Source organism: Echiichthys vipera, assembly GCF_963691815.1.
Source record: "Echiichthys vipera genome assembly, chromosome: X".
Taxonomy (NCBI): Eukaryota; Metazoa; Chordata; class Actinopteri; order Perciformes; family Trachinidae; genus Echiichthys; species Echiichthys vipera.
Window position 1 is genome coordinate 27,646,167 of NC_139825.1, and position 20,374 is coordinate 27,666,540.

The window sequence follows — 20,374 nt, forward strand, 5'->3', positions numbered from 1 at the left end:
GAAAAGGGAGAACTGAGGAGTATGATATAATTATGTTGGGGTTGAAGGTTCTGTATATTCATATATTTCCTGCCATTAAATGTGTTATTATAAATCCTGAATTTTGTGTATAAAGAGTTTGGCCGTCTTCAAATCCTCTTTTTACATGTTCACAAATGAGTCTCCAGGACCTCAGAGTATCATAGAAATAGCCTGCCTTCTTTAAACGTAAGCTTATCATTGCTGTCCCTCTTTATGGGATTTTTCAGGAACGACTGACACAAATCAGACGTAAAACAATCATGCAACAATCAATATTTTATTTTGTCAGCAAACAAACAGAATAAAGCATTCAACATCCCCAGAACCCTGCCTATTGTGAAAGCACCTCATTATTAGGCATGTTTTATATTAAACAGAAATGTGCCTGTATGTGCTTGCAGTGTTATTGCCACATACATTGAAATACAAGAAGGTTGTGCATTTCAAAACAACCGGGGAGGATTTTTTGAGGTTCTGCATACAAAATAAGTCAAGGTGTACATTGTAAACAAAAGGAAAACAGAATAACATGTAAGTATGCGTTAAGTAGCTGAACAGATTGGTAGGAGCGAGGAACGCTGTATATTGGTATTATTGATCTATTATTATTGAGTGGCAGTATTAAGCACATTTGGAAAGAGTTAATGTAACGACACTGCAACTGGCATTTGAAACTTCAAAAGGTGATCCACAATTGGGGGTTTGACACCAAATGCATAAGTTCTAAATTAAAAACCAACAGATTATTGTTCTGTCAGTCAGAGTCGTCAGTAATATCGTCTTGATCCACATCTTCCTCTCTGCTGACCTTCGTACTTTCCTCAGAGTCAGTCTCCTGGACCTGGTGGAAAGCACAAGAGAAACGTTTGTAAAACATGCTGAATTAAAACTGTGGACCTAAAGCAGCTTTATGGAGAAACTATACATAACACTTCTGTCTGCCACTAATTATTAGCTTGCTTTAGATTTCCAACAGTTATCTTATCAGCCCAGTCCCTCCACAGTTTCAGCTGCCTGTTAAATGACCTGCATGGTTTGAACTTCACAAAGTAATGACTGACTCAGCAGCAGCAGAAGCCTGTTCTTTGGCTGGCTTATGTAACTCACTGTATTATTACTGTGCTGCTAATCCGTTCAAATAAAACCTGTGTTGTGGTCCTCGGCAATCTTTTCAGCCACTTAACGCATACTTGTATGTTATTCGGTTTTCATTTTGTTTACAATGTACACTTTTTTTGGATGTCGCAGAAACTCAAAAAATCCTCCAAGAATGTTGTTTTGAAATGCACCACAGTTTATACTTATCATAGTTTAATAAGTGTGCACACATTGTCAAAGATTTACCTAACATCTGTTGGTCTCTTTAGTTTTTTTAGAGTTCTTGCAACTAATTATTGGTCAAGTCACTGCTGATTGTAGTAAACTCTGGGTCATATTGTCTCAAAATGACATTCTCCATGTCAAAATGTATTAATACAAATAGTTATACTCCGTTGTTATGTGTGATATAGATATAGAATTACCACCCTGTAATTGTATGGGTCCACCAACTGGTAAAGTTGCAGATCCAAACTGTCAAGAATTACATAACACGTAGTAAAGACTTTGAAGTAATTTAATAAAAAATGTATTAAGTGTATTTTCTGTGAAACATGGATGCTTCACACACTAACCTATCTTAATCTTTAACCCAGCATCACAGAAAATCTAAACAATCAGCACAATATCAAGATTAGTATCACCAATTCAGTGTCCGACAAAATGAATGGCCAGAGAAGTGTTGCACATTATGATGCCACAGTAAAGTTTAACCTTCTGGATATGAAATGGCATGACTTCATGGTTTTATCCTATTAGACATTTGGGTGAAATAATAATCATTATTAACTTATAATTAGCGTAGGAATTCTAGAGCTATTGCCAAAAAAAGGTGTCCATCCTTGTGTCCAAATCGACATTTGTGCCGAATTTGAAGAAAATCCCTTCTGGGGTGCCAGAGATACTGTGTTCACAACAATGGGACGGAAGGGCAAACCAGCAACATAATGCCCCCGGCTGCCGCCGTCACAGAACCAAATCTACTGGGAAGCAATCCTAATCCTGTTTCATACATAATGCCTGGAAATGGCAGGTACCTCATTGTCTGACTGCTCCTGAGGCAGTGGTGAACGTTGTTCCCCCTCTTCATCATCCTCATCACTTCCTTGTGAGCGCTGAGAAAGAATCTCTTCACCCTGCAATATATATTATTCCTTTAAGTGATCGACTCAAATATGAACAGATGCATAGTAAAAATTCAGTAGTGTTGTACCTTTAGGTTGCGATTCTTCAGGTTGCCAATCCAAAATGCCTCTTGACAGTTGTTGAGCGTCAGCATGGCCTTCACTCTGTAAACAAACAACTCGAGGCTCTTCTTTAAGGCTGGCACGTGGTTGGTCAGGCTTGTATCCTGGTGAAGCTGAGCACCAACACATGTTGACAAGTCTACTTAGTTACAGAGCACCTGAGGATTAACATATGCACTATCCAGACTGTCCAATTATGTTGTACTCCAAGATTGGCACCAGTACATGCAGAGTGATGGCTCTACCTAAAGACATTAGAAATTAATAAGCTAGAAGCTGTGTGATCTGTAGCTACCTTAGAATGTCCACACATGTGATGGAGCTGCCGGGTGCTGAGCTGGAAGGTTTTAAGGAGGCTCTGGACATCTTCCTTGAAAAGACAATGTATCACTCATAGTCAGCCCACTGGCAGCACTTCACATTGCATGTTTCCAAACAACACTGAATGTCTCTCTGTGCATAGCTATGCTCTAGTGCCAACCTATGCTTGAATGATGTAGGGAATGGGAAGAAAAAGAAAATGTACACTTACATATAACGCAAGATATGAATCAACTTCAAAACTGAATCTTATTTAAGTACTATGACATTTTTAATGCTTTTGTACCTTAAAACAATTCGTTTTAATCAAGCGGCAACCTCTTGGGCTGTAAAATAATGCCAAAAACTGCACTTCCCTAAACTTGAGGCTGGCTCCTAAAGCGAGTCAATCCCCATAGAGTCCCATGTTAAAATGCCCAACTTTACAGCAGATATAAACTGATACCAAAAACAGTTTTAGTCTCTAATAGCGAATTTCCCTCCTCATGAAAACTGTACGTAGGTGTGAATTTTTAAAAAACCCATCTGTTTAAATTATATTAAGACTTAAAGTTATGCATAATTAAGGGAACGTCAGCTTCGAGTGAAGGGTGGGTGCCATCACAGGTGGCAAGCATAGACTGAGCTTTATTCGGCCTGCCTCAGCTCTACCTTTTTGCCTATTTTTGTATTAGCTGGAGGCAGACAAAGTGACAGGATGGTGACAGCTGAAGCCGGCTAAAGTGAACTTCACAACGGCTCTTCAGAAACCTATGGGTGACACCACAGAGACTATGTCCATATTTTATACAGTCTATGGTTTTAATACAATATTTTCTGAATGTTTGGGCATGTATATTAACATATGTAGCTTTAATCAAATCAAGAACAGGGCAAGTGCAAAACACTAAGGTGCAGAAGGGCTTCAGGGAGAAGCAGGGTCCCTGCAAACATAAGGGCTCTAAACAACAGGCCTGAGTTCTAATACTGTCTCAGTATGGTGTTGTTTGTTGTTAGTTTATTGTGTGTTTGCCCTCTGTCAATTTGTGTGTCAGATTGTACAGTACTGTGGAAACAAATTTCCTACTTGCTGTCCAATAAAGTCTAAACTCTAACTTCCTTGATAAAGTGCACCGTAGTTTTGTGTTGTTTGAATTTCACCATTCAATATTTAACTTAATATGACATTTACTAGCTTTATTAAGTAACAATATCTAATGCATACCATGTGCCTTTTGAAACTGTTGTCCAGTAGTGGCATCCCCAACTTCAGGAAAGACTCCAGGAAAAGGCGACCATACTACCAATAACAAGATTATAATCAGTAAATACAAAGTCACAGCAGCGTCACCTGAAAATGATGTCTTTTACAGCGCGCACAGCAAACTCACCTTAAGGCACACATTGAGCACTGGCCTAGAATCAAACACCTGTACGAAGAGATTAGAGGAAAAATATGTGAGCAACTGAAACTTACTGAAACACATAAACACAGATTTATTAAAGACTAACACATCTACGAAAGATTAGATGGGATACAGGTGATGAGATTAATTGATAAATATTATAAAATCACCCCTCATCAAATATCTTAATATGAACCAGTACTTGGCGAAATGTTGGAAATAGACAAAAAGACATTTATAGCCATTAGATCATGTTAACAGACCTTAACTAGGTTGACCAGTATATGAAAATCTCTGACAGCCAGGTTCCAGGTCAGCAGCTTCTCGCTCTGAGCCTTAAAGGAGGACATGGGTTACACAATTTTATGGTTAAAACATGCACACACAAAGTATGGTCTCACTCGTGTGAATTATTTGAAAAGGACAGTTGAAGAGAAACAGCTTTGCACAAAAATGCACTACAGACATATTCTCAGTTCACAGAGTTTGAACACATTTTGTATTAATTCAACTGTTGATTTGCCACTTTTAAGTTAATGTGTAGTAGTGTTCTGTGGCACATTTAACTTTAGGGTACACTGGACATCAAATTAGAGAACTAATTATAAATAGTGGATTTATTCTGAAATAGTTGTTTTTTTATTGTTCAGAATTAGATAGAATATCAGCTGTGGCACTTCAACAAAAACCTTTATTTTGTGAAAGAAAACAGTGAGCAAAACTAGAGAACAGTAACCATTATTGTCAGAAGAGAAGATTTAAACAATGTTTTCTCAGCCCTATATGATTCATAAATGAATAGAACGTGTAGAGGCCACAGCTTTGAATGACTTCAGCACATCTGTGCCCACAGGACATCACTAGTTTCTCACACTGCTCTGGTTTGATCTTGGTCCATTCGTCTTCAGTCTCTTCCACAGTTCACTAACTGTAGTGGGTTTCTTAGACATTACTTTGTTGCTGAGAATTTTCCAGAGATCTCTATGGGGTTTAGATCTCTCTTTTGAGGGACTTAAATTAATCTGTGTCCTTGTAAAGTTTCAATATTCTTGAAATCACAGACTTGGAAGACCCAGTCTCTCTTGCAATGGCTGAGTCATCCCTTTGGCCTTCATCTGGACAACCTGCTATCGCAGGGTAAAGTATCTGCCAAATAAATAGTGTGTCCAACAATTAAGTAACTTGTCACCAGGTGCCAGATTAACACCAATAACTGGGAGGGATCTGAAAGTGTTCTCTAATTTTGCTCACTGTTTTTTTTCACAAAATACAGATTATTATTTTGTGAATAAAAAATTAATCTGTATTGCCTAGATTATTAATAGAAAACATGTACAGCAGTGGTATAGCCACAGTGGATATTCTATCATATTCTGAACAATAAAAAATAACATTTCAGAATAAATCAAGTGTATATTGTATGCAAGAGAACACAGTGTAAAGTGTGACACCTAGTGGCTGACCTCGGTGTTGTCACTGGCTTTGCCAGCAGGAATCTTCCTGATGGCCTTTTCCAGCTCTGACATCAACACTTTGTAGAACACCAGGAATGTTTGTCTGAAGAATAAGAGTAAGGAACGGAAGAATTAACAACACAATAATAACAATATGAATAAATGTACTTTTTACTGTGATTATTGTTGATTTGTCTTAGTTGGTGTGAGGCCGTGACATGAGCCCATGGATTCATCTAACTGCAATCTAAGCTATTGTACAATCAATAACTCACAAGTGACCTACCAATCTGCTCTTAGACAACTAAGCGCAATGAACTGACGGTGATGAGGATCTACCTGTTGAGTGTAAGCCAGGAGGCAGAGCTCTCATCTTTTGATGCATTCAGAAGCTCAGGGATTCCTTCTCCAGCTATTTCCTCCACTGCCTTCAGTACATCATCAACATGCTCCAGGTAAATTCTGCAGAGAAGAGAAAAGACAAATGCAAATTAAAACATTTAGATGCTTATTCACAAGCATATCAATAGCTTAAATAATAATAATAAAAGGTGTTAAGTGGACACAGTGTGCTTTATAAATTTGCTAAGACTTCTAGCTGCTTTAACACTACATGTTGCGGTCTACTGCATCGCATGGAGAATAAACTTTTATTAAAGAGCCAGAGGTAATTTCCCTAAGCAATTTGTATTGTAAAAAACAAAACACACAGAAAACAACAATATTGTTACTTATTAGCCATTATATACTGATATGAATGAGATCTACTTCATTGCCAGTGTATAAGTTGGGCTCTAATACAAGCATCTTGGTTGCTTTCCATCAATTTTGCATGCAGCTTTTGTTTTGTTTTGTGCAAGATGGCAATGTCTGGCATGCAGACGCACCTTAGGAGAGTGTGAACTGCTTCATTGAATTTGTTCCCTCGCTCCTTCTCTCCGCTGGCTGTCACCCACTCTTGGCTCAGGAAACGTTTTGCTAGGGAAGCTAGAAAGAAAAATGAGGCATTAATCATCACAGACCATTGGACAGTTGATAATTTTATTTGATTCAAGTGAGGCAATATGTCGGACTGACCGGTCTGCTCCTTGTAAGCAGCAGGGTTCCCTCCTTTCTCTGATACAGTGGACAGAAGCTGGGAGAGACACAGGGCTGTGCTGAGACCTGGCATTGTACTGCGGAAGTTCACCAGGTATTCAAAGCTGTGTCTAAACAGAGCAGAACAGGGAGCAAGGACACAGTTGATTCTGACAAAAAACACAAATTAAAGCATTGATAGCACTTGACATTATTAGAAAATTCTTATATTAAGAGTTCCTTCTGAGAACAAAATGCAAATGTCCCTTGTTCTATTAAACTACCATCAACTATACTCTATATAGAAAGTGTTGGTACAGTGCCTTTACAGTCATTCCCCATCCGCAATGATGGTGCAGAGACGCCAGAGCACAGGTGCGGAAGAACATGACTTAAAAAGACAGGCGCCAAAAGCAGCATTTCAGACAGAGGGTGAACACAGGTATATTCAGAGTATAAATATTAACATAGTATAAATATTATGTATGAATATAAAGTATGAACCTGAAAATGAGCATGATTTTATATATAAATGGAGAGCTCTTAAAATACATATAGATATATATATCTTTAACTAATTATTTTTCAATTGTATTTTAAGAGCTCTCTTTATTTAGTTACTTGGAGAATATTGTCATTGATTTTTAGCAGTGAGAGGCTACCAGAGCCAATTGAATCATATAAAGCAGTTACTCTGCTGCTCTTAAACAATATCACTCACTTTACAAGCTGCTCTAGGGTCATCTCAGCACCTCCCCCCTTAAGTCGTTCAGCCAAAACTCCCAGAGCCTTCTTCAGTAAGCTCCGCTGCCCTGGCTGGCTGAATCCAGACCTGATAAATTCACACATGCATGGATACATTTCAGAGACAAAACTAAACAGAAGCCAGACCCTCTGACTCTTCCAAAGGCATACTGCTCTTACATTTTATAGCATTATCAGATTTAATGTGTGACACGAAAGTCAGCGGGCCTGGTTCTCCTCACCAGCTGAAGGTGGTGTTCAGGACCTGCAGGAGCAGCTGGTAGCCTGATGACATCAGCTGGTGCTCCTGAACTTCCGTTGCAGGTCCGTCCACAACTCCATTATTCTCTGACAGCAGAGCCTGGGAAAAATTTAAACAAACACTGAACTAATTTTATTTCTTGAATCTACAAGTCTTCATTCTTATCTACAGATTGTTTCTGTTTGAACCTGAAAATGGTTGTGGCAGTTCTCCAGGTGTGAGCAGAGGGTGGGCAGCAGCTGGATGCAGAAGGAAGCAATATCCTCGGAGCTCCTCTGTTGTAGATGAGAGAAGCCCACGCTTTTATCGGTCTTTCCCTGCAAAAAAAAACATGTCATTAAGTTTCAGTCTCGGAAAATGTACATTCTGCAGGCCTTCATTTTATTTACATGCATTAAAGAAAACAAGTACAAAAAACAGTTGTGAATGATTTCAAAGACCTGCAATATATAACATTACAAAAACACACACAGGACACTTGGACAGTTTTAAATCATACAGACATTAGGACATTAAGACAAGTACAACACAACGATTTGCTAGGGTAACATGATATGTAAGGTGAAGTATGTCTATGATGAGTGATGAGTAATGACCAGAAAAGTGGGAGACAGACAGGGTAGGGAGAGGAATAAGTAATAACTAATAGAAATTATGAAAAACAGAGGTTTGGGTGATATTAATATTGTAGGGTTGTAAGATGACCATGAAAGGTCAAAATCTTCTGTCCTGGGGCGGCCAGTGGCTGAGTGGTTAGAGCAGTCGCCGCATGTAAAGAGGCTGGAGGTCCTCAAGGCAGCGGGTTCAACTCTGACCTGCTGCCCTTTGCACATTTCCTGTCTGCCCTATATAATAAATGCTTGAATAACTGCGAAAAAATAAATGTTTTCTGGTAATTCAATAAATAAATAGTCTGTATGAAATAACCACATGGTAAAGCCTATTTCTGTTTACTCCTGTGTGGATTCAATACTTGACGAATGAATGAAACGATGATGAAAAGTATTGAGTATATTCTCAATGAATCAAGAACTTTAGTGCAAAATGAACATAACAGAGTGGTAATGTAAGGTGTGATGTAAAAACAAAGCAGAAATCTTGAAATTATATTGCCTCAAAATATGTCAGATCAAATTTCCTGTGTAATTTGAGTTACTATGTGCTTGTTATCAATTCAAATCAAATCGAATCAATCAAATCTAGATGACGTAATTATATTGTGCAACGTTATCATATTGAATTATCGCCGGTTCTGTACCTTAAAGAAAGGGGTTCTCTTGGCAGGGCCAGCTGCAAGACTGAACTCCAGTTTACGAAGCATATCCTCCAGCAGGAACACCAGTTCAGCAGGACCCAGCAGAACCTCCTCTTGTACCTTAATCATGTAAGAATGTTGGAGGAGATGTATACCAAAAACCTGTGTATTGATGCATGTGGTGGACACATTTGTGCAACAGAATAAAACTACATGAAACTGCTCTCTTTTAAAATAAAACAAAACCTCTTATTTATTTTCTGACCTTGGTGTGGAGCTCAGAGTCCAGTAGTGAGCGGGACAGCAATCCACACTGCAGCACATTAAGCACCTCTATGTCCAGCTCCCTAAAAAACTGTCTGTAGGACACCAGACTGACACCGTGCCGGAACTCCTTATCTTTCTCCTTTTCTGGTTGTTCCTTTAGCACAAGCAGAATCAACTTTTTAGCTTGAATACATAAAAAAAGAGAGATTCGTACAAGACTATTACGAAAGGTTTACCTGCTGAGTTTTGTCTGCTTCGGTCATCTCCTCAAGCTGAGAGCTGCTCTCTGAGGAATTCTTACAAGGGGCTTTCCTCTTCTTCCCTTTGCTGTCTAAAAACACGTGAGTGAACAATTATTTCATTTAAGAAATACTGTTCGGCCATTCCCATCCTAACAATATGCCCAAAAATGTGTTCGTGAATTTATTTAAACTAGATTTAATCTTTTTAAACAGCAATTGGAAAATGATTTATTCAGCATTGCCTTTAATTGTCACTTTTCCTTTGTTTTATTCCCATCTGTTCCAATCTTTATGGTTATTTGTTTTATTAAAGGATCCCCCATTAGCTTATGCCTTAGCAGTTCACTAGTCTTCCTGGGGTCCACTTTCCAGCAGACTCAATACATTTCAACAATTTGAAAGTAAAAAAATAATTTGTGTCTTCCTTTGTTTCCAGCATTGATAGCAACACTGGCATTGGGTGTGTGTGTGTGTGTGTGTGTGTGTGTGTGTGTGTGTGTGACCCGAGCAAAGGCAAAGTAAGTAGGGTAACGTAATGAAGCTGCCTTGACAACTCCACTTTAGACCATTGCAAGATGGTCTCTAGTTTTAATTCTATCTTACACATATTATATTGTTTTCAGCTTACTTGTTCTTAGAATTTACTGCCTCTTATGTTTGTTATTCATTTGATTCCTGGGTTTTTATTGCCCACTATTTGCATTAGTTTTTTTTACATAAATTGCTTATATGTACAATATGTCTTTTTATACGTGTGTATGAATGTATATATGTGTTTATATGGATGAATATGTAGTAACAGTTTTTGATTTTTTTCTATTTTAGTTTTATCATTTATCTGGTTTTATCACTGGGTGTGTAAAATACAAAAATAAAAATAATAATTGCAAATACATGTAAACATATTGGAAATTTTGTAGATGTACTGATATATTAATTTATTGCACTAAAAAAAGTAGGTATTTATGTATTATTTCCTTATTCAGAGGATACAACATATATTACCTTTCTTTCCCTTATTTACAGGAGCAGCAGAACTAAGTATAACTGCATCTGTGCTTTCTCCGTCAAAGTTGGCAACTGGTGGAACAAAGCCAGGTGTTCCTAAAACACACATTGAAGAAAATCATAATATATTATTTTAACATTTTAAAATTGAGAGAAAATTAGTAAATTCTGAGATGCCCAGTACTGATGGATCAAAAACTTGCCTGCTAAAGCTCTCTTCAACAGCGTCTGGAGGTAGGTGATGTTCTGTAGACGTGTCATCACTTTCATCTTCATATCGGTTTCTTTTTGTGTACAGAATGCATTTAAGACCTATCACAAAACAGGGGAAAGACAAGGCTTTAGTCCCGTATCTCCTGCTTTTGGACCAACATGCTCAAGAACTCCTTTGTCCCTCAGGACATCATCCTCTACAAGTCCTCTCTCGGGGGCAGGAGGAAATAAATAGGACAGAAGGAGTGGGAGCCACTCACTGTACAGTTAATAATCTACTATTACACACCTGGACACTTATCTTCTTTTCTTTGTGCAATAACTTCATCCACCACTGAAGTGCAATAATTTAATCTTACTGCTCATCTCTGTCATACACAGTCACATATTTTATCTTATACATTATATTTACTCTACATTTAACTTATCTGATTTCATTTTTCGTGAATTTTATTTTACCTGTATTCTTACATCTACTTCATATATATTTAACTAAGAGTTTATTGTTTACTGTTTTTTTTTTTATACTTTCTGTATTTATTTAAGAGTTTATTGGTTATCCCTTACTGTATTTTCTTTTTATACCACCCTTGTGTTTTTCTTTGGGTGAGTCACCCCAAAGAATCAATAAGGAGAAGTCTAAGTCTTTTAAGAAAAATCAAATCAATCACATGCAGTTACCTCTCTGAACCAGTTGATGGTGTGAAACAGCAAAGTACAGAGAAATTCCCTCTCAGTTTTTGACAGACTCTCCATTTTCTCCACTACATCCATGTCTGTTAGGAGTAGAGGGCAGCCTGTGTTCCAGCACATGTAAGCACACACAAACGCATATTTTTACATCCATAGAAATAGGAGACCAAAACTGTTTCTAGGAAAAACGTTTAACTTCCACTTCCTCACCTAGCAGGCCGTCAATCTCCTCCAAGTCTCCCTCGTGCTGCTTCTCCTCACAGAGTCTCAAGAGGCGGAAAAATGGAGACAGACAGAGAGGAGACACTCGCCTGCCCCCACAAAAATACAGAAACATGGTAAATATATGCATGTCTGTATAATATTGTAAAATAAAAGTGGGGCAAGTGAAATATATCATTGACTACATATTTTTTGATGTCACTCATCAGAACTGGTTACAGGTGGCATTTGACTGACTTGTGTGCCTTCAAGGTTTGACTCTGCTGCTCTCCTTTGTTCTGGACATCTTTGGCCAGTAGAGGCAACAGATTGATGACAATGCCTTCCTGACCCCCATCGTCTTCGAGGTTGTACATCACACGGGGCGTAAAGGGAAGGGAACTGTGAGGACTGGATTCATGACAGTAGTTCTAAGAATAAATGTTATTACTATATTTAAATAGAGTAATTTCTTTTGCTGCCAGCTGTCCATCACTAACCCCAATATTTCTGGCCCTATATCCACCACAAAGTCCTCCTGGAATTCATCTAGGACGCTCTTTCCGATCATTTCCTATTGGGAGGAGGAAAATAACAGGACTGGAATGTTTATTTGTGCCTTAGTTGCGTCTTAACATTGTATGCATGTCAAAAAATGTGGCTATGTCAAAAATTAAGAGATATGGGGCTATTAAGATAGGGAAAATGGTAAATGTTTGTTTGAGACACACCTGCACCTGTGGGTCTAGGGTAGAGCTCAGGATCAGGTTGGCCAGTTCATCAAAGTACAGTGCTGCCGCCTCAGGTGAGCTTTCACTGCAGGACTTCACCAGCTCCAACAAGGCTGTCACCTGCAACAGGCGATACACACATACCTGTTATCTACAAACCAGACAACTGCAGTGATTGACGATATGATACAAATCATGATACAGGGGTTATAAATCACTTTATTGCAATACTGTAAGCAAGACAAAGTAGGGCTGGGTAATTAATCAAATATTATTTTGAATTTCGATTTTGTCTAGCAAGTTTTGTTTCGCAATGATGCTCTTGTTTTGTCTTTTGTTATATATCCTGACTGGAATATGTTAAATATATGTTGAATATATCTTTAGGAGTATTCAGTAAGATGTGGCAGAGCACCACAACATATCTGATCCAGTTTATTTTTAGGTATTATTTTTATATATTGAATATGTGGAAGTGCAATAATGTTACAACATAGTTGATCTTACAATGTATGTGTTATTTATATATTATTTATTTAAATATATATACATATAATTTCTCTCTTTTTAAACATTTACTTTTCAGTTTAATTATATTCAAAGTAAGTTGGTAGAAAATACACTGTTAAAAGAGTAGGTCAATTAGTAATCATGTTAAATAATTGTGATCATAATTAGACCAAAATAAGTATGGTTTATTTTAGAATCGAGTAGTCTTAGATGAGATATTGCAACCTTTTTTAAATCTCATTTTAGGAAAACTAAAGTATAAGCGAGGTCAAGTTTCAGATGTAATGATCTGAACGAACATCATCAAACATGAATAAAATTGGTCTCATTGAATCCGCAATAGTCTCAGCTTTCCATCCAGACCAAAATGTATCCAATTCTTAGACTGTTTAGGGACCAAAGTATGCAGAAATTTTCAAATACACTATTTTAGAATTGGCAAATACAACATTTATACTGCATGGAAACAACTGCATGAACTGGAAAAAAGTGTGTATGTCTGTAAAGGAAAGACATGTGGGTACACGAATCAACCAATATAAACCAAAGCCATCTTATCCACTAATAAAGCCAAATTAAATGCAAAATAAGAATTTTAGCCACAGGCTTTTGCCTTTTCTTTTTTTTTTTTACCTTGACACAAATAGAAAAATATAATAACTGTAAGCCACAAGTAAAATGTGATTGAAATGAAAATGAACAAAATAAAAATCTAATCAATGAGAAAATCATATGGAAATATCTTTGCAACATACATACATTGTTCATTGGGATTGTTTTAATGCCTAATATACCTGTCTGAGTGTCTCCTGGGGTAACGTCCCTTTCTGTGACTCCTTCACTTTAAATCTGGAGGGCGGGTGGGGCAGCAAAGAGTGTGATCAAGACAGAGAGAGATAAAGCGACATAATGAACAAGAAAAATACTTCTTATTCCTGTGACTAACAGCGATTACCTTAAAGCCCCCATGCTGCCTACAACCATTACAGCACCAATGATGCCAATACGCTTGTACTTGGGCACAGTGCTGGAGAGCTGTTTGCGGATCACTATGTGCATGTCATCCTGAAGGGAAGAACAGAACGTGAGATGGAGGTCGGCGGGTGAGAGGATGACAAGCTGAATTAAAAAGCCTGAATTATCTTGTTCATGTTCACCTGGATGTGAGATCCCCGCTGCTGTTGCCCAAAGGCCAGTCTGCTCAGAAGGTGGAAGAGTCTGCGGATCTGCTGGGGTGTGAGGTTGTCCATGTAGTCCAAGATTCCCTGTAACACAACCACCACCATCTGCTGGCTACACGCTGCATATACATACATCAATTGTGCTAACATATAACATTTAGAATATATTACAATAGCAGATATATGCATCACCTCCTTACCTTCACAAAAACAGCATACTGGGACATTTCTGAGGGCTTTTCTGTAACCAGGCTGCAGAGCAGCTCCAGAGCCATGTCTACCTCTCCACCCACACCGCTGCACACATGGGTGACTAAAGAGCCCACCACCTCCTATAAACCACAATAAAGGACAGAATTAAAATGACTTGGCTGCATGAAAAATGTGCACATTTAAAAAAAACAATAAATTAAAAAAAAAAAACCCACCTGTTGGCAGTAAGAGTCAAAAGCGGTGAACGAGTGCCGGTACATATGTCCTCCAAAAGGCACCACACAGGGGTCAGGGGAGCGCAACAAGCTCTGAGCCAGAGCCAGGATAGAGGGGAAATACCCTCGCATGACCTAGAGTATCATCATTAATTAATACAACTTGTTGTTCAAAAACTAACGCATGACTACATCAGCATAAAAAATAAAGTGCACTGTGCTATTGTCTATATATCTAAACTTGTACCTCCGCTGACTGACCAACCTGATGATAGTCCCTGAAGATCCTCTGGAACAGAGCCTCCTGAATCAGTCCGGTCCTCACTTTCACCTTCAGCACCCTCTCTGCCCCCCGCCGGCTATGGTTGGCATTGGTGGAGTGAAGGATTAAAAGCACCAGCACATCTAGAACCTGACGCGGCAGAGCACATTTGAAGGGAGAGATGCATATGCTGTGTTCACACTAAGAGCTATTAAAGCTCAAAACGGCCTAGCAATGTCATGCAGTGACAATTGCTGGCCGTCACTTTGTGGCTACATGTCACCAGCTTCTATTGGATATAGCTTGTAGCATGTTGCTGTGTCGCCGATAATATAAACACAGCATGAGATTCACATCCCCACGGACATAATAGGGCTGGATCTCCTTCAATTTAAAATGGTCTTGAAGATGATACTTAGTAAACAGTATGATATATGCTACCAAATGATAAAAAAACATTTTAATAATTTCCCAGACTTTATTTACAACTTTAAAAAATGTTACAAATTCCTTGCTATTTTTTTCACGTGTTCTTAATTTTATAGACTTGTGTGGGTACAGAATGTGGTGCTTTTCAGTTGAACTAGATAAAGTCTGAGTACCCAGGTGGAAGTTTAGACTGTAACGCCTGCCCTGAAGTCTGAGATGGAATGTCAGATGAACATCACCAACCTAACAACCCAACAAGGCTTGTCCACCATCAACAGTAGTGAAAGCTGTAGAACTATACTGTTTATTAGCAGCTCTGTCTTAATTGGGTCTCATTAAATGAGTCGTACACACAGTACTGTCCATCTTCCATCTGTGAACATGTGGCAAAATAAACCATCAACTGGTATTGCTTGAAATGGCTATACTGCCTAGAGTTTCCCCACGCTGTTAAATAGGTGTTTTCTGACTTGGAATTGAACGCAGCAGCAGAACAGTATACTGGGGATTCCCTGAACTGAGGAGATGACACTCACCTTATGGTCCTCCTCTTCATCGACAGACTCTATTGACTAATGAAAAACAGCAGAATAAAAGTTCAGTTAGCAACACTCACATTGAGAAGACTGTTATTTAAAAGCATCATTATTACTTATTATTAAATACTGATTAATTTTTCCCCACCTTGAGCCAAGCCTCAGATATAGTTTTCTGGAATCGTACTGCTGACTTGATGCCGTCCAGTATCAATGCAACGCTGTCCTGGCTGCTACCAGCTACTGTAGGGGAAGCGGACCTGCTCCAAAAACACATTTATTAAATTAAATCTTCAGGAATATAACATCAACCGACTGGCCTACTTCAGAATATGTTCCTGAATAAAGGTACTGATAGTTGTGAGTGAAATGGAATCTGTGTTGTCTTACGCTGCTGATCCTTTGCTCTTCATGCGGCTCTGGGAGGCCTGCAGCACAGGTGGGAGAACACACTGCTCCAACTCCAGTTTTTTACGAAGATTACACACCACCTACACATGGTCAAAACACATGCCAGAGCATAATTACTATGTTATCTTTTTTAAATGCAAAATGCTGTGGACATGACTGAGCTCTGACCTCAGATGCATCAGAGGCTGAGACAGAGTGCAGGATGAACTTGACCACCACAGGTAAGTCCTCCAGTTGCACAGCAGCCAAGGTGGCCATAACGGCTCCACGGACCTAAGAGAGCAGACAGTAATAAGTAACAACACACAGTGACATTCACTTGGCCTTTAAAGGTCCCATATTGTAAAAAGAGATTTCCATCTCGTTTTTATTGAAAAGCAGGTCTGGGTGCCATATAAATACTTTGAAAGTATCAAAATGCCCGTATTCAGAAACTATGACTTTAAACAAGTAGTCAGGACTACGGTTGTGGTGTCACAGCTTTAATGGGGATGCACTAACTTATTGTCCGAACATCGGTATCAGCTGATATTTGACTCGGCAAATAAGATGATATTCACAGATTATGTTCATCTACTGTGTTGCATCAATTTTTGTGCTGGCTAAATGTTGTGTAAAAAGGGTAAAAAAAAACAAAAAAAAACATTGGTATCAGCATCAGCAATTGGTCAAATTGTTATTTTAATTATTATAATAATAATAATATTATTATTATTTGTTATCTGTATCCACCCAGAATTTCACAAACTGTCCATCACTAGACTGTGATGGTCAGTGTGTGTGTGTGTGCGCGCTCTACCTCAGTAAGTAATGGGAAACTGATGTTCAGACTAGAGAGGGCATCCAGGATGGGAACAGTCAGCTGAGTGTTCTCCTGGAGTAAGACGCTACAGAGAACAGGGATGGAAACAGCAGCAAGTATAATCAGCAACTCTGAAGCCACACATACAGTACAAGAACAGGTCTGTAGTAGAGATTTATTGTACATACTTGAGCTCTCTGGCTATATCATTGTGCTGTGAGTCTTCCAGTATCTCTGGTAAACTTGTGATGATGTCACGCTGAATCTCCACTGATGCTACTGACACAAGCTCCATGAGCTTTGTGGCCAACTCCTGTAAATAACAGGCAGAAATAAATGTGTCACAATCAGGAAGTTAGTGGTGACTGATATGAAGAAGAAGCACATTACAGTTCTAAAAAATAAAAACATGTTTAATAACTTTAATGTCTGTGACCTGTTCACACAGAAATTACTACCTTGCTGTCCACAACTCGGTCTAGCCATTTAAGCTGGTTAATAATTGTGTGAGGAATACTGTGCCCTCCATCTCCAGTACTGTAATGGAAAGAACAAGACATTTAGAAACACAAGATAACAGGAAAAAAAGTGTGTGTGAAATGGTTAAGATGCTGTAAAGTGACCTCCCACGAAATACTGACCCATCTAACATGAATTCAGGGAGTTTCTCGAGTAAGGTATTAATGATGAAGGTCTGCAGGAAAAAGAAAAGTAGATTAAGGATTTGTGAAAGATGCACTGCCCATGTACACTTTGCACAGTACATATTTGCATGCCTCAGAGCAGAAAAATACTTTAATTTGTTCTACTGTGTGACATCCTTTGTGAAAAGCGACACAGTTTTTGGCAGAATCTACGCAGAAATTCTGACCTGCAGCATTTCAATCCCCAACAGCATGCGCAGCAGACTTTCCTGGAATGAGCTGGAACAACTGCAACACAGAAGAAAACGTGTCACATCGTACAAAGCCCAGACATAAGCTTGTACTAGGTCATAGCTGTGCCCTTTATAAATTAAAGTTCAGTCATTTTGTATTTTTATAACAGTTACCTAGAGTCTCGATCAGACAATTGTGGGACACATGGAAGAAGGCAGTTCCTAAACTGCTCAGCGTCCTCAATATGGGACTCCAATCCAGTGATGAATTCCTGAACAATCTGATCAAAGAAATGTTAGTGGAATATAATATCTCAGGGTTATATCTCTCGGTTTTGTATAGTGACGGTGTTTATGCTTACCCCAGGGTATCTGGGACTCTTCTGTAATTGTTTCTGTATCCTTTTTTGGAAAACTACTTGTTCGACAGCTAAAGGGGAAAAGATCCAAAATATCAGAACTGGAAAAACTGGTTTCATTCACTGACCTGGTATGTTTTTTTGAAACCAATGTTTACCAATCTCATTGGATGTGCCGCCTTGTTTCAAGGTGACACCTGCCTCTCGAAGAAAAAGACCAAATACACTTTCATTTGGCTCTTCTTGAGCATGCTCTTTTGGTTGGCGCCCAGTTCTGCGACTCTTCTTTGCCTCTACAGAGAAAGGAGAATAAAACTTTAATAAAACAGTATCCAGCCAAGAACCCTGTCTTGTGTCTTTCTGTTTTTGGTGTTCGTCTATCTCTCTCTCTCTTTCCCCAACCGGTCAAGACAGATGGCCATCGTCCATAGAGCTGGTGTTAAAACCCTGTTAAAAGGAAGGTTCTCGTTGCACAAGATTGCTGGATAAATACTGTATAAAGATATTATTATTAAAGAAAGTCTGATTTGTTGCTGCTCTAGGAGGAATTGTTAGATCTCTGTAAATCATAAATAAGTCAGAGTATGGTCTAGACCTACTCTATGTGTAAAGTGTCTTGAGATAACTTTTGTTATGATTTGGCAATTATGAATAAAATTGAATTGAATTTAACACTGGGCTTCCCATATAGATAACGTTCTAGAAATGGTGTTATCAGTTTATGAGGGTGATGAGACAGTGTGTTTGCCTAGTATAGTAATAGGGGTTAGAGCAGGGGTGCCCAATCCTGCTCCTGGAGAGCTACTGCCCTGCATGGTTTAGGTTTCTCCCTGCTCCAACACACCTGAGTCTAATGATCATCAAACCTGTGACCAGCTTCATCTGCTTGATAACAAGCACATTAATAGACTCAGGTGTGTTAGAGCAGGGAGAAACCTAAAACATGCAGGGCAGTGGCCCTCCGGGAGAAGGATGGGAACACCTGGGTTAGAGTATGAAAGGAAATGTGTACAATGTATTGCATTAAGCATTAAATTAATTTTAAAAAACGCTCTATGCCTGAAATCAAGCATAGTGCCTGAGAACTTTAAGCCATGATGGTGTAATCATGTCAGTGTGAGGTCAAACAGGCAATGGCCCTGTGAGATTATGTGTTAGTCATGTGACACTGATCCTACTTTGCTCTCAATGTAAATAATTTAGTTAACGTTATTGTAACAGGGAGCTGGGGAGCTATCTCCCTGGTAAGCAAGCTGGGGAACTTTAGTGGGAAAAACGGTGACGTTAATGACAAAGTTATGAACTGCCGTGGTGATAACTTACTAGTGGTCGTAGTAGCTCCCTCTCCTTCCACCACAGAGGAGCGTCGTTTCTTACGCATCATCTGATGAAACACAAGGGACAAGTGTTTTAATAGCTACACCAGGCTGGCATACACGTCTGTCCAGCAGTCAAACTGTTCAGAACAATAGCACCTTATGTGTTTCTCAATCTGTCCACTGCTACTTATATTATGTTTACATTTGCACTACGATTAGACCGCTTATTTATACATTTTCTTTTTCAGATATAGTTTATATTGCATTCTTATATTACTGTTTCGACGTGTCTGGGTGTAATGCTACTGTTACACTGCAATTTCCCAGCTGTGGATTAATAAAGTATTTCTATTATATTCAGTAGCAAAAAAAGCTAACGTTATGTATTTTAAGTGGACTTCGCCGACGGCTACAGCGCAGCGTTAAGCTAGTCCAGTAAACCAGTACAACACAAACATGCCATTCTCATACACTAGTGTGTGGCGTTATATCGAAGTCATGTCGTTAGCTTTCAGGATGATAAAAGTTATAAAAGTGAGACATACGTTTGATAGACAGACGGCTATTTTACGAGCAACACACAGAAGTTACAAAACAACCTCCCGCGCCAAACTGCTGTGCGCGTCATCAACCGTTAGGGATCATCTCCGTTTAGTTCACATAAAAGTTTATACATAAATGCTCCAAAGGTCCCAGAATTTTCGGATGAAGCAGCTTTATGATTAATATTTGACTCATTTAAAAGTTAGTCTGTTTTATGAAATATATTTTGAGATGTTCGAAGTTATCCGTCTCTCAGCAGCACAACGACATCGTGTTTCAGACGGTCTCTAACTTTCCCAGCACCGCGCTGTGTTTATAGTCTTTGGTTAACACCTAACAGTGGGCCGTTGGTGGGCGGGGTCAGAGCTCTGAAGGCTTGTTTGCTCACGAAGACTATTTCCGGGATACGCCGTGTGGGGAAACAGGCACGACCATAGATATAAAGAGTAGATGCCGCATCGAACGTTGGGCCGCGAGAAATGCGGCCGCCATCTTGGA

The 20,374-nt window shown here is 38.9% G+C and overlaps 1 protein-coding gene across 1 annotated transcript; it reads right to left on the reverse strand.

Annotated features, from left to right (window-relative positions):
* Positions 1 to 290: 290 nt before the first annotated feature.
* fancd2 (FA complementation group D2) lies at positions 291 to 19,957 on the reverse strand. The gene is made up of 44 exons (XM_083939872.1): positions 19,879 to 19,957; positions 19,338 to 19,398; positions 18,173 to 18,307; positions 18,018 to 18,085; positions 17,830 to 17,936; positions 17,650 to 17,710; positions 17,420 to 17,472; positions 17,237 to 17,315; positions 16,967 to 17,091; positions 16,776 to 16,863; positions 16,145 to 16,249; positions 15,956 to 16,056; positions 15,714 to 15,825; positions 15,566 to 15,601; positions 14,604 to 14,750; positions 14,339 to 14,473; positions 14,111 to 14,242; positions 13,887 to 13,994; positions 13,685 to 13,794; positions 13,524 to 13,578; positions 12,220 to 12,339; positions 11,989 to 12,062; positions 11,747 to 11,899; positions 11,498 to 11,598; positions 11,276 to 11,391; positions 10,585 to 10,693; positions 10,379 to 10,477; positions 9,368 to 9,462; positions 9,130 to 9,285; positions 8,868 to 8,984; positions 7,798 to 7,926; positions 7,590 to 7,708; positions 7,325 to 7,435; positions 6,604 to 6,734; positions 6,414 to 6,513; positions 5,866 to 5,988; positions 5,536 to 5,629; positions 4,336 to 4,407; positions 4,058 to 4,096; positions 3,892 to 3,966; positions 2,662 to 2,736; positions 2,333 to 2,479; positions 2,157 to 2,255; positions 291 to 862 (listed from the first exon to the last, which is right to left on the reverse strand). Exons 2-44 carry the CDS (start codon positions 19,396 to 19,398, stop codon positions 776 to 778), a joined length of 4,359 nt encoding a protein of 1,452 aa, XP_083795998.1. The 5' UTR covers positions 19,879 to 19,957; the 3' UTR covers positions 291 to 775.
* Positions 19,958 to 20,374: the final 417 nt, after the last annotated feature.

What these genes read in the sequence shown, in the direction of transcription:
- fancd2 (XM_083939872.1), bottom strand. Translation starts at nt 19,398, where the DNA reads ATGATGCGTAAGAAACGACGCTCCTCTGTGGTGGAAGGAGAGGGAGCT. An exon ending in CAGCCTCTGATGCATCTGAG is followed by an intron (nt 16,057 to 16,144) that starts GTCAGAGCTCAG and finishes GACCATGTGTAG; the next exon opens with GTGGTGTGTAATCTTCGTAA. An exon ending in CAAACCTTGAAGGCACACAA is followed by an intron (nt 11,599 to 11,746) that starts GTCAGTCAAATG and finishes TTGTGGGGGCAG; the next exon opens with GCGAGTGTCTCCTCTCTGTC.